At 43.6% G+C, this 12,473-nt stretch overlaps 1 protein-coding gene across 1 annotated transcript in view; it reads right to left on the bottom strand.

Annotated features, from left to right (window-relative positions):
* The window catches only part of LOC119168640 (monocarboxylate transporter 13), a 155,512-nt gene that overhangs the window by 46,829 nt on the left and 96,210 nt on the right, over window positions 1-12,473 (bottom strand). The window contains exon 4 of the mRNA XM_075883981.1: window positions 3,296-3,571. Coding sequence (XP_075740096.1) covers window positions 3,296-3,571 — 276 coding nt within the window. The remainder of the gene's footprint in view (window positions 1-3,295; window positions 3,572-12,473) is intronic.

Genomic DNA, 12,473 nt, shown 5'->3' with positions numbered 1-12,473 from the left:
AGATTGAGCATACTGACGCAGAGCTCATTAGATTTATTGATTGATATGTGGGGTTTCCCAAAACCACCATATGATTGTGAGAGACGCAGTAGTGGAGGGATCCGAAGATTTCGACCACCTGGGGTTCTTTAACGTGCACCCATATCTGAGCGCACGAGCCTACAACATTTCCGCCTCCATCAGAAATGCAGCCACCGCAGCCGGGATTCGATCCCGCGATCTGCGGGTCAGCAGCTGGGTACCATAGTTACTAGACCACCAGGGCGGGTCGCTCGTCAGAGGTAAGAAGCAATGATGAAATATAGCGTGACAGCTTTGGTTTTATAGCTACCAGTGGTGACGTAAGCCTCCGGCGAAGCTTCGTGGGTGCCGTATCTTATCGGAAGCGTGTTGCAGCAAGTGGCCGTGTCACGCCGGCCTAACCAGTGACGAGGCAACGCTGCGCAGGTTCGTGCGCAGTGGTTGCCACATTAGTGCTAAAATCATGAGAATAACGTGGCATCTGTGGAGTGAGAATTATAAATGGCAATTGATTGATTGATTGATATGTGACGTTTAACGTTTAAAATCTATCATGTGATAATGAGAGACTCCGTAGTCGAGGGCTCGATTAACTTTGACCACGTGGTATTTTTCAACGTACACCTAAATCTGAGCACACAGGCCTACAGCAATTTCGCCTCCATTTTAAATGCAGCCACCGCAGCCGGGATTCGATCCCGCGATTTTAGAGTCAGCAGCCGAGCACCTTAGATACCAACGCGGCGATAACATCGATAACATCGATAAAGCGATATTATCGCAACAAGTGGTTGCGATAATAAAGCTATAGAGCGATGGCAAGAGCACGAATGTCTCGTGAACATTCTTTCAGAATTATAATTGAGTTGCGTTTGTGATCACATTGTAATGAAAATAGTTGTTGGGGCTTCACTTCCCAAAATCACCATAATATTATGAGAGACACCATAGTGGAAGGCTCCGGACATTTTGACTACGTAGGGTTCTCTAACGTGCCCCTAAATTTAAGCACGCTGTTGTCAGACATTTCCCCCTCTACAGAAAGAAAATGGCGATGCCACGGGCGGGATTCAATCCCGTGGCCTGCGGGTCAGCAGCCGAGTGCCGTATCCACTATACCACCACGGCGGGTTTATGATAATAATATCAAGGGTATCAAAACTCTCACGTGTTTGAAGACCTTCTTCAATTTTGTGGTACTCGAAACAACTTTACGACTTCTTGGAATTCTGAGACTACCGGACTTACCGAACGCCGAAACCGCACACTAATGAACATGCTTCCCATGTACGGTTCTTACGACCACACTGATTGGGACATCACGCTCCTGTTCGTCACCTTCGCCTACAACTCGTCGCATCGTGAAACTGAGGGCTACTCACTATTTGATCTTCTCTATGGCCGTGATACCTTACTATATTTTCACACCTTCCTCCCGACTGACCCTCCACCCAGCATTTCACACGGTCAAGCTGCCGTCACCCATGCTGTCATGGCACGTACAATAAATAGCACGCGCTCGGTTCTCGTCGTCACCGACAGTACAAAGGACGCTTTATAAGAGTCGATACAGGGATGCCGATTTTCCTCCGTGCTATTTCGTGCTTTCCTGGCTCTCGCTCAGTCGTGTTGGCCTCTGCGCTATGCTTTTGTAATTATACGTTGGGCCCTACCGAGCTGTGTGACAGATGACACATGTCACCTACGAGATTTCCTCGACCACGCACTGATCGACGGTTGCCAATGTGAAAACTGACATTGTGAATTTTGTCGGCTGAAGCCTTACAACAAAAACACGCCCTTCTAACCACAATGGACTCGGGGTGGTTTTTTCTCACAAGGGTAACGTCAATGATATCAAAAGATACATCTGGCACGGGTACCAAGAGGACACCGAATGAATGAAGACGACGACGTCGCTGTGGGGCGGAGTCATAGCTGGCCTGTTGTGTTTCATTCCTGTTCGCTGTGTGCAGTGTTAACCCGAGCAGTGTTAACCCGAGCAGTGTTAACTTACTAAATACTTCCCGTACCAATATTTCTCTCCCTACACGACAACAAACGTGCCCATGAACGCAGTAGCACGAAGTGTCATAAGATAATAATCCTATCGTCCGGTAACTCGATATTCCCACATCCCTTGGCGTCACCGGGATAATTTACACTGTGAAAACCTCCCTTATGACTTTGTCACAGCGGTGATTGAGTCTCACGTATAGGGAGCTATTATTTTGCTACACGCGTTCCATCAGCACGAGAATGTTAAAAATTAAACGTACAAAGTAAAAACCTTTAATAAAGCGGTAGTGCCACCATTTTGGTGGCTTGCACGTTCTTCGCTGCAAGCGTTTCTTGTAGCTCCAGAAACCACTATGCGCGCATCAAGATTTATTATTTTGATTCAATAAATTGTTATCGCCTTTTCTATGACCACAGTTATCAGTTTCCACTTCTTGGCGTCGAATTGGGGTGTGACGTATAAATATGTTTGGTCAGGTGACCACACATAGTTGTGACGCACCTTGTGCTGATGATCATCTGCTCTCGCTGGCGTTCTCTCACGCACGTGCTGCACATGCACCTGCAAAACAAACATGTAGCAGCCGCGATTCTTTGCCAGGCCAGGTAAGTACAAGGTGGAAGTCTCCGAAAGTCGCTCTCATCACTACGATAGGCGTGCGCACGGGAGGGGGTAAGGGGGCGGCCACTCCCATAGGCACCTACGACGGTGGGGAACAAACACAGCCCGACACATGGACATAATAGGGAGGGGGCGCTGTGAATTAGTGAGGGGGTGCGAAGTTAGATCCATGCATTGATATAAAAAGGAGGGGGTACGCCGCGATCAACTTTTGTTCTCCGTGAAGGGGAAACCTGCGCACGCCAACGCATACTACAGATCTCGCGTGACGTAACTGCAACTTTCGTCGCCATTCCCACAGAAACACGACAGTTCTCGAAGCGCTTGCGATGGACTTCGGTCAGAAGAATGACCACTTTAGTACATTTCGGAGGTGAATCAAATTATGTTCTAAACAATAGCTTAATTTGTGCGAGTTGGAACACAGCCGTGTTCTTTACTTTTGCTGTGCCTGACTGTTCGTTGTGGAGTGTGCTGGCATACAGAGGAAAGCCACAAAAGGCTTGTGTTATTCTCGAACTTCGGTGGTACCACACTTGTCTTGTAGGTTCATCCTTGGAACACGCAGTGACGCTGGAGCCGTAGGTAGGTGTGGTCGCTAATGCCGCTCAGTTTGGAATCATTAGTGCCTACCTGAGAACGCTACACCCGCCGAGGTGAAGCTGACGGACCACGCAGTCTGCTGCCTGCTTGTCTCGAACTTTGCCAGGAAGTTGACGAACAGGAAGCCTATAGTGCGTAGCGTCGCACCCGTCATAAACGTCGTGGCCAAGCACGCAGCACCTATGACCCATTGATCCAGGTTGCTAGTCCAAGACAATGCCTGTTTGCGGCCGCAAGCCACACCGGCTTGAACGACCACGGCAGGTCGGCAAAGCTTCCACGTGGGCAGTTTTGTGTTTGCTTCGACTGCGTTATGAACGAAAAAAGAAGATTCAATGTATTAATTTCCGTATTTCAATAATAATAATAATAATAATGATAATAATAATAATAATAATAATAATATTAATAATAATAATAATAATAATAATAATAATAATAATAATAATAATAATAATAATAATAATAATAATAATAATAATATACAGTTCAACGTCGCGAAACCAGAGACGCTGTATTTGAGCGCTCGCAATATTAGGACCATCTGTTGTTCCAAGAATGAAGTCGCCGCACTAGAATCGATCAGAAAGAAGGCGTCGGCAATCAAATCGGGTGGTAAATCAGCAATGGTAAGTCACTAAATAAATAAATAAATAAATAAATGATAAATAGGTATTTTAAAACTTTATTTACTTACATCACTAAGTAATTTGTCGAATCTTGCAATAAGCTACAGAGCAATGCTTGAAACAGCAAAATCGCATAATGTGAAGACTAATGTGGTTGTTTTGACGATGTTTCTAAGCCTTAGCCAGGTGATGCTAGGTTGTTTCTATGTTGATTCTCAGCACAGAGAGGTGCGAACTTAAATGCAGTCACGAACATTTCACGGGTACGTCTTCGTTGGTGTAGGGCTCCCGTCGCTTCGCTGTCTTCTCTCAAGAGATTCTCACAACCGCCGCTTCTTTTACCGTTCGATAGTGCTTTCATCGTACGTATTGAGGGTCTTCCGCTCAACGCCGTTGCTTTGCAGCCATTTGTGTGGCAGGTCACGGCCACCTTTACAGAGTGGAAGTTGTGAGTAGCGGAACTGCACTAATTGTGGCGCATACTTGTTAATAATTATGATAGTTTTCTGACAGGCCGCACAAATTTATGTGGAACATAATCAGTTTGGTGGGCTAGCCATCGCCTGCAACAACTTTTAGGGCCAGTGATAAATTATAAGATTAACCTAATTTTCGTGGCCCATAAATGTTTGAAATAATGCTAGTTTTTTAACAGAATGAACAAAGAGTGATTTGTTACGAGACGCGCTGTTCATATATAAAACAATTGTATAATTTACTGATCCATCTATTTGTATAGAACATTGTATACATTAATACAGGTGAGACCCAAGATACTGACTCAAGAGATATTGATATCCTGGGTTTTACGTCCCGAAACCATGACATGATTACGAAGGACGCTGTTTTGAAGGGCTAAGTAAATTTAGATCATCTCGTGTTGTTTACAACGATTCAATTTCAAAATTCAACAAGACAATATAATTAAGAAGTCAAATACCAGGAGGCTTTCATTTTTCAAACTGGAAAATTCTCCATGCTTACGAGAGGAATATTTTGCTCGTTATTGAACACATAAAACAAGAACAGCGTCATCTTGAGTATATATGCAATCGGCCACTAAACGTGTACCTGTTAACGTCAGATACATTGCACCTGCTCTAATATCTACTCTTCTTTCCATGTATTTTTTCATTCAATTTTGCCCGTAGGTAGGGTAGCGAATCTGATGTCATAGTTTTAGTTGATCTCCTAGTATTTCCTTCTGTTTTCATATCCTTCTCTCCTCTAGGCATATCATTAGCTCGTGCATTTTTTTTTTTTTGGTACTGATTGATAGTGGTAAAAATTTGAAAGCAGGAAAACATAAAAATGCGCAAAACACATTTGGTTAGTCTTTCCACAATCAACTACTATTAGTTGTATTTTTGTTGTCCCGCACTAAAAATCAATGACAACTGTCATAAAGTGCACATACCTGTGTTTTTTATGCACTTGATGTATCCTCCTATCATGCATTGTCGCTCATTTCAAAGTCTTGCATAGATGACTAGAGGTGGTCATAAATACCTGACTGAAAGAGGCGTAGAATCACGCTAATTTTTGCCATGCAATTATCAGCTTGAGACTGACCAAGTGTCATATATTTGTCCGTCTTCTACGTGTTATGTTGTAGTCAAATACGCGAATGCTTAATCTATCGTTTGTGTATTGCTTTAGAAGGCGGTATAAATTAGGAGCAGTAATCGTGTTTCCTCCGCCAGAGATCAACCAAATTTGTCACTTGGAAATTGTTGCGGTCAGACAAGTAAAACAACGCAAATTTCCGCAAACCAATTGAATATACCTGCCTGGCCAGTGATACAAAGTTCTGTATTTTGAGATATCCACTAAAAAACGGCCATTATTTTGCCCTCATTTTTGTTCCAGCTCTTTGAAGAAGAAGATTTTACAGGCTAACTAACGCAAACCATTCAGCACAGATTGAACGCCAATGCAATTTGAGCGTGAGGTTGGTCATTAAGTCCTCAAAATTTAAATAAAAAGTTGCACTTTAGGTGTACTTATCCTATTTCATTTTTTTTCTGGCAGCTGTTACATACACATCGGTAGAACACATTGGCTGTTTTTAGCTGCCGTCGCCGTGTTGTTTCATGTAAACATAAGCTTCATAGCATAGTCCCACGTGTCGTACTTTCAACGGTCGAGTGAAATCGTGAGAGTCTGGCCGACGACACCCGCTTAAGTTGGAAGAAAAAGGCCGGCCGTGTTTTATCGTACTTAAGGTCCATGGGGGGCATTGCTGAGAGAGCAGCGTCGGAAGGTATTTCTTCGGCAGAAATTGGGTGCTTTTATCTGCGAGATGTGTTAGCCTGCATTAGCGCCAAGTTTTTACCTTAGTGCATACCTAATTGTGACCACTAAGTTTGCGCTGAACTGATAGACAGCCCGACGATTGCTTCGCTCGTGACACAGGCCGCGTTTCTTAATTACGCCTGTGTTTTGTTCAGTTACACGCGATCAGATGCTACACGAGTTCGCTGCTAGCCTTCATTGCTTCTTACCGTATAAAACTACAGTTAGTTCAATCTATTGTTTGACCTTTGTCACAAAACTGTGATTTTCTTCTTTAGTTTTGTTTAACAGAAAAAGGTTTTTGTTCCCGTGACAGTACGGCCTTATTTTTCGAGCTGGTAGAGGTGTATACACATGCTACAAATGCTAAGAAGAGCGACTCATTGCACTTACTAGACGCAATCCCAACGCTGCAGCTGAGCCTAACCTGGCGCCTGTTTTTTATGACGCTTGGTGGCCCTTAAAAAAATGTAGTTCGTATACAGTGCCCTTGATAATCTGCTGCGCGATGGCTCACAGCTGCTACGCTGCATTCGCTCATCTCTTCTCCCATGCTGTACATTGCACAATTTTACCTTTATTCGCCCACCTTACTCAAACTACGCCACGTTTCTCTTCTGCATGATAACACAAAACAGAGCAAAAACATTGAGCAACATGAGTAAAAAAGAGGGTGGTAAAGTACTGGGCCACCCAAAAGAAAGTGATTGGAATAACTTTGGTGTTGATATGCTATAAGGACGACATATATGCCTATCAGCGGGAAGACTATAGGCACCCTGAATGTGGTGTTAATCTGGAATAAAATGGTGAAATTCGACGCATGACGTTTACGATAGTTATCACCAAGGCGTATAATTATTTTAGAATAAAAAGAGCGAAGCACACATATAAATGCTTCCCTCTGTGAACGGTGTTTAGTAACCAAGTCCTTCACTATTGCAATGTTCTTTTTTTTACCTTTTGTTTTATGTTCCGCACTTGATAGCTACGTGCTAGTATAAATGAATGCGAAGTCATTGTTCCTTAGCTCTACAATCACCCTGCGCTGGCAATACGACTCAACTGAAGAGCGCAGCTGCCGTTACTGCGGCGTGACTTCCAACATTTTTACTTTGGCGTAAATGCCATATAATGTGAGCACGGTGTCTCAATTTATTGCAAAGAACTAAGGACGTTTTCTAAGACTTACTTGCCACTGTCTATCGTTATATTTTTCAAATCAGCTCGTTAAGAGCACGAGAACCGTCGGTATCCTATATAGATGGCATATTTTCAAGAATATGTCCAAAATGGAGGATGACTGTACGCTACAGACGCCGAGAACCCTACACACTGGACATTCTCTTCCTATGATTGCAAGTATATAGCAACGCAGCCATTATTGTGTGAGATAGTTTCATGATTACAAAAACAATTAACGTGTCTTCAATAGGCAGATTTCAAGTTGCGAAAACATGCGGGAAAGATATGCTGGTCGTCCCGATTGGTTCTGATACCATGAAAACTAACACTATTAAGAACATTTTGTAGGTGCTTGTGGCCAACTTCTTCAGAAAGTAAGAAATGCGCTTTGGGCAGATTTACGCATGCACACAAAAGCCGTTTTATGCAAGCGGTGGTGGAGATAGTGGTTGTGACGTTGCAACACGTGGGGTTAGCCTGGCCGGCGTGGTCGGAAATTGATCCTGAGCACCTGCTAAATTTCTGAGAGCGCACAGACTTTAGATTGCACTTTTAGATTTTGCAATGTGACTCCTCATGAGTTCCAACTTTTCAACGTCCACCAGTGATGTTCATGTTCGTTATTGCATTTTAAGTTCTTTTAAAAGTTCTTGGAACAAGATTATGAAAGTATAAGGCACTGCAATAAAGTGGATGCAATTTGGATTTGCAACATTCTACCCACGAGTCTCAAGCGTTACCTCGTTTCCATTCTACCGCTGTTACTACAACCTATAATGTGACTCTTGTACAACGTGCACTGTCCCCGGCTTTTACTATACGCTCATGCTGCGAACTGACAATAACTGCGTTGTTCTTACCGTCCCTTTTTTGGGCATTCAGTTTCTGCACATATCTTTGGATCTTCACGTTAAACAAAACAGTACAAAAAAATCGATACCTCATTCTCCTGTTGTTAAACACCATTCTATGACGGAAATAGCACGCGTATAAACAATCAGCTAATTAACTGTCACTCGCCAGCTGTGATCATTCCCCCCCTATGTAATGCCCATTTGGGCCCTTAGGGTACCTAAATAAATAAAATAAATAAATAAATAAATAAATCTCCAGTACATGTACGCATTCGTACACTTTTTGTAAATTTACAATCGAGCATATAACATTTACAGAAACCCTATAGTCTGTCAAGTTGGGCAATTACTTAGCTTTGTACTGTGAAGAACGTCACTAAAACAATTCATTGAAATTCCATCCACAAGACACATTCACAAAAACAGCATTGTTACTACGTCCACGCTACCTCTCTTACATGCAGTGTTACCATGTACATTCTTCTTAGTCATGCATCACAAACCTGTTCACACTTCTACCAAAATAACCAAGACTGTTTTTCCTCTTACTACCCAACCGCAGCCTCCAAGCAACTGCTCAAATCAATGCACGCTTGGATGATTCATCGCTGAACCTACCTCAAGTCAGCGGAGATTGTGTCATCACTGAAAGCAAGCACATGGGCCGAAATTCTGGCAAGGTATGGTTGCAGACATTTTATTTATTGAATCTATTTTCATTTAGCCGTTTCTCTCTTACCCTCCTAATGACTCTACTTTTTTTTCTCAGAAAACTGGACAAAAAAAAGACCCTTGATTTCCAAGATACCCACACCAAGTCGTAAATAGCTCAACAGTTGCGATTGTGAAAAACCCCATGCGTCAGCCATATACCAGGTAGATAAATAGAAGCCTTATACTGAAAAACAGTGGTAGTGTATAGTATGTTCAAGCTGTACGAAATCGGGTGAACAGATTGTTGTTTATTGCCTTATGAATTACTCAGTTCAGAGAAAATGTGCCGGCTTCAAATTACGTCGACAGTGGATGTGATAAGGTGCTCACACTGTACTTCACTCTACGTGTGAAACTTTGCATAGAGTATCACATATGACTAGGTAACAAATGAGCCTGTAGTAGGGCATATTCGGCAGTGCTTTTTTTCACAATGATCGAGTAAAGATTGCTGTGAATGTGAAGACTGTTGCTAGGCGATGGCAGGTACAGCTACAGTAGTGCTTACACAATGTTACTGATACCACATGCATGTTGGGAGTGACACTGTCAAAGTTCTAAAAAAACTTTGCAAGAACTTATTAAGCGATACATGTCTTTCAGTGGTAGCGATCACGGAGCCGAACCATGACACTGAAAAAAAAATAAAGGCAATGGCGAAACCTGTAGGTATGTTAACAAAAAAAAAGCTCATGTCTGGTTCACTTCGTCAGTAAGCACAGTATGAACATGCGGCACAAGGTTGAAAACGAGACAAACGAGCTCTATGAAATGGATACCTAAACAAAAGGCTCACGATAGGCGCTCAACTTCAGATATACGCACTTAAAGGTTGAGCGCTGAAAGTTGAAAGTTGAGCGCCTGTCGTTTGTGCCTCTTGGCTATGTCTTCAATTCACAGCGACCATTTTTTGTTTTTTCATCAAGTATGCACCAACTTGTTCAAACACGCGTTTTGCTATGAGAAGGATGAAATCTGTAGCCTCTACTGTTACCGCATATCGTCCTCAGCCTCCCTCATTTTTATGTGGAGGTTTTTCGATTTAGACCACAAACATTATTAGGCTCTCCTCGGACAATGAAACAGTCTTTTTGACAATGAACAGTCTTTTTTGGGAAATAACACTACTAAAGAAACAGCATGCATTGTCTATCTGATCTAAAAGTGCAATAACTTTGTTTTAGTTTATGTGTAGCTCGTTAAGATACAATCAAAATCGCCGAATTCGGTGTCTTGCTGTGTTTTAGCTAGTCTGGCGGCTAGCTGCCATTCTCATAAAATTTCTAATATTAACAATAATATCTGGGGTTTTCGTCCAAAAAGCCGCGACATGATTAAAGAGAGACGCCGTAGTGGAGGACTCCAGAAATTTCGACCATGTGGGGTTCTTCAACGTGCACTAACATCGCAAATCACACGGGCCTCTATACCAATTTGCCTCCACCAAAAGGCGAGCGACCGCCACAGCCGCGATCGAACGTGCGACCTTCTAGTCAGCAGCCGAGCACCCTAGCCACTGTTTCACCGAGGCGAGCGATGGAGTTTCTGTGGGCACGCTTCATACTCTTGTACATTACGCAATCAGCTTATTGAGAGAGAGTGAGATAATTATTTTAAAGGAAAGCTGGCGAGGTTTGCCTATTTTTTTGCCTGACAGGCTACTTCAGGTGCCGGGTCGTGACTATGATATATACAGTCATACACACAAAGCACATGCAGTCACGCACAGGCATAACAGTCACATGACACATACAGCGACTCACACGCACTGCACTATTTAAAACGTTTCGTACAGGACTGTGGTCCGTAAAAATATCAGGAGCGTTTTGTGGAGTCTGATGCACTCGAGCTGTTCTGTCATGGGCTTAGAATACTTTGCAACTCCAAAATTGTCCCTTGTTGTATTTTTGAGACCATCTTCAGTGACTGTCTTTTTGATGTGTAGATCGTACACTCACGAAGACGTCCAAAATCTAGATGGGAGCCGGCAGATGGAAACAGCGTAGTGGGATAATCAGGGTTAACAGTGGATGTGCCTTGGCTGGCCGACGACACCCCGCCGCGGTGGTCTAGTAGCTAAGGTACTCGGCTGCTGACCCGCAGGTTGCGAGATCGAATCCCGGCTGCGGCGGCTGCATTTCCGATGGAGGCGGAAATGTTGCAGGCCCATGTGCTCAAATTTGCGTGCACGTCAAAGATCCCCAGGTGGTCGAAACTTCCGGAGCCCACTACGGTGTCTCTCATAATCATAATGTGGTTTTGGGACGTCAAACCCCACATATCAATCAATCAATTAGCTGGCCGACGTTTTGGTAGGAGGACCTATCATTTTCAAAAGCGCCCTGCCATCCTTGGCGTGTTAGTTTCAAAAAATGACCTTCCCCTTTAAACAAGCGCTCTTCAGACCCCATTCAGTATCGCTTACCTTCGACATCTTGGCGTGTAAAAGTACGCTGCCTGCTTCTGCCCCTGTTTGTATCTGCTTTCTTGTTGTGCGTCCCATTCATAGGTGTTCGGGAACAGACGTACACCACTATCGTCGGCAACCCTTTGTGGTAGCTGGACACTGCGACCGTCTTGCGGCTCCAAAGCTTTAAGCTCTTTCGCCTATTCGTGTCTGACGCGGCCAACCCCTGTTGCAGCGCACCACTCCAACTTTGCGTTTTTTCTATCTTCTTTTTTCTTTTATTTTTCCACCCTCCGAGAACAATTTTAAATCACTACCACCTGACTTGAAGAGAAGCGAGGGCAGCGCTCCTCTGCTTTATAGTTTTTTTTTTTGCTCTTCAGACGGCGATTATTGACAGGGACACGCGCCACCACCAGGAGATGGCGTCACCACTAACCTACCTAGTGAGAATTTATTTGAAAGCAGAGAGGTAGACCTGAGCTAGTTCGCTCTAGCCTGCTACTCTACACAGGGGATAAGGGAAAGGGGAAGGAAAGAGGGATGAGGGGTGATGATGGAGACAGGAAGAGGTGATGCGTACGTACAGTAGCCACTTAGTATAGTACCCAACAGTCTAGTATCTAGTCCAGTGCTTTTTATGTAGTCTACAACAGCCTTTGCAGCAGTTTTTGACACTGTTTGGTCGTTCATTGCTGACAATTTGTGGCTTTCACTTAATGGCGCTCGTGCGATGCTTGCCAACGTTGCAGTTAGCATTTGTCTTTGCGCCACGTATCCCTTTAATGCTAACACGCCAAGGATGACACGGCGCCTTTGAAAACGATAGGTCCTTCTATCGAAACCTTAGCCAGCCAGTCTGAGGCAATTCCAGTGTTAACCCTGATTATTCTACTCATATAAGACGTGATTGATGTCTTGTGCAACGTTACATTGTACACAAATTGGCGAGTCTGACAGTCCGATTTTGTTCCTTAAGTAATTCTTATATCCAAGGTTTCATCGGATGCGGTGTAAACATGTTTCATATTGCCTGATGAGGTTTCGCGGCAAACCGAAGTCACATGATGGATCGATCTTGTACAGAGGTTTATAGTCATTTGGCTAGGATCTCTCCAGAGGTA

The sequence above is a fragment of the Rhipicephalus microplus genome, unplaced genomic scaffold (genome assembly GCF_043290135.1).
Source record: "Rhipicephalus microplus isolate Deutch F79 unplaced genomic scaffold, USDA_Rmic scaffold_23, whole genome shotgun sequence".
In the NCBI taxonomy this organism is placed as follows: Eukaryota; Metazoa; Arthropoda; class Arachnida; order Ixodida; family Ixodidae; genus Rhipicephalus; species Rhipicephalus microplus.
The sequence above is the reverse complement of the archived record's forward strand: the minus strand, read 5'-3'. Positions and strand labels throughout refer to the sequence as shown.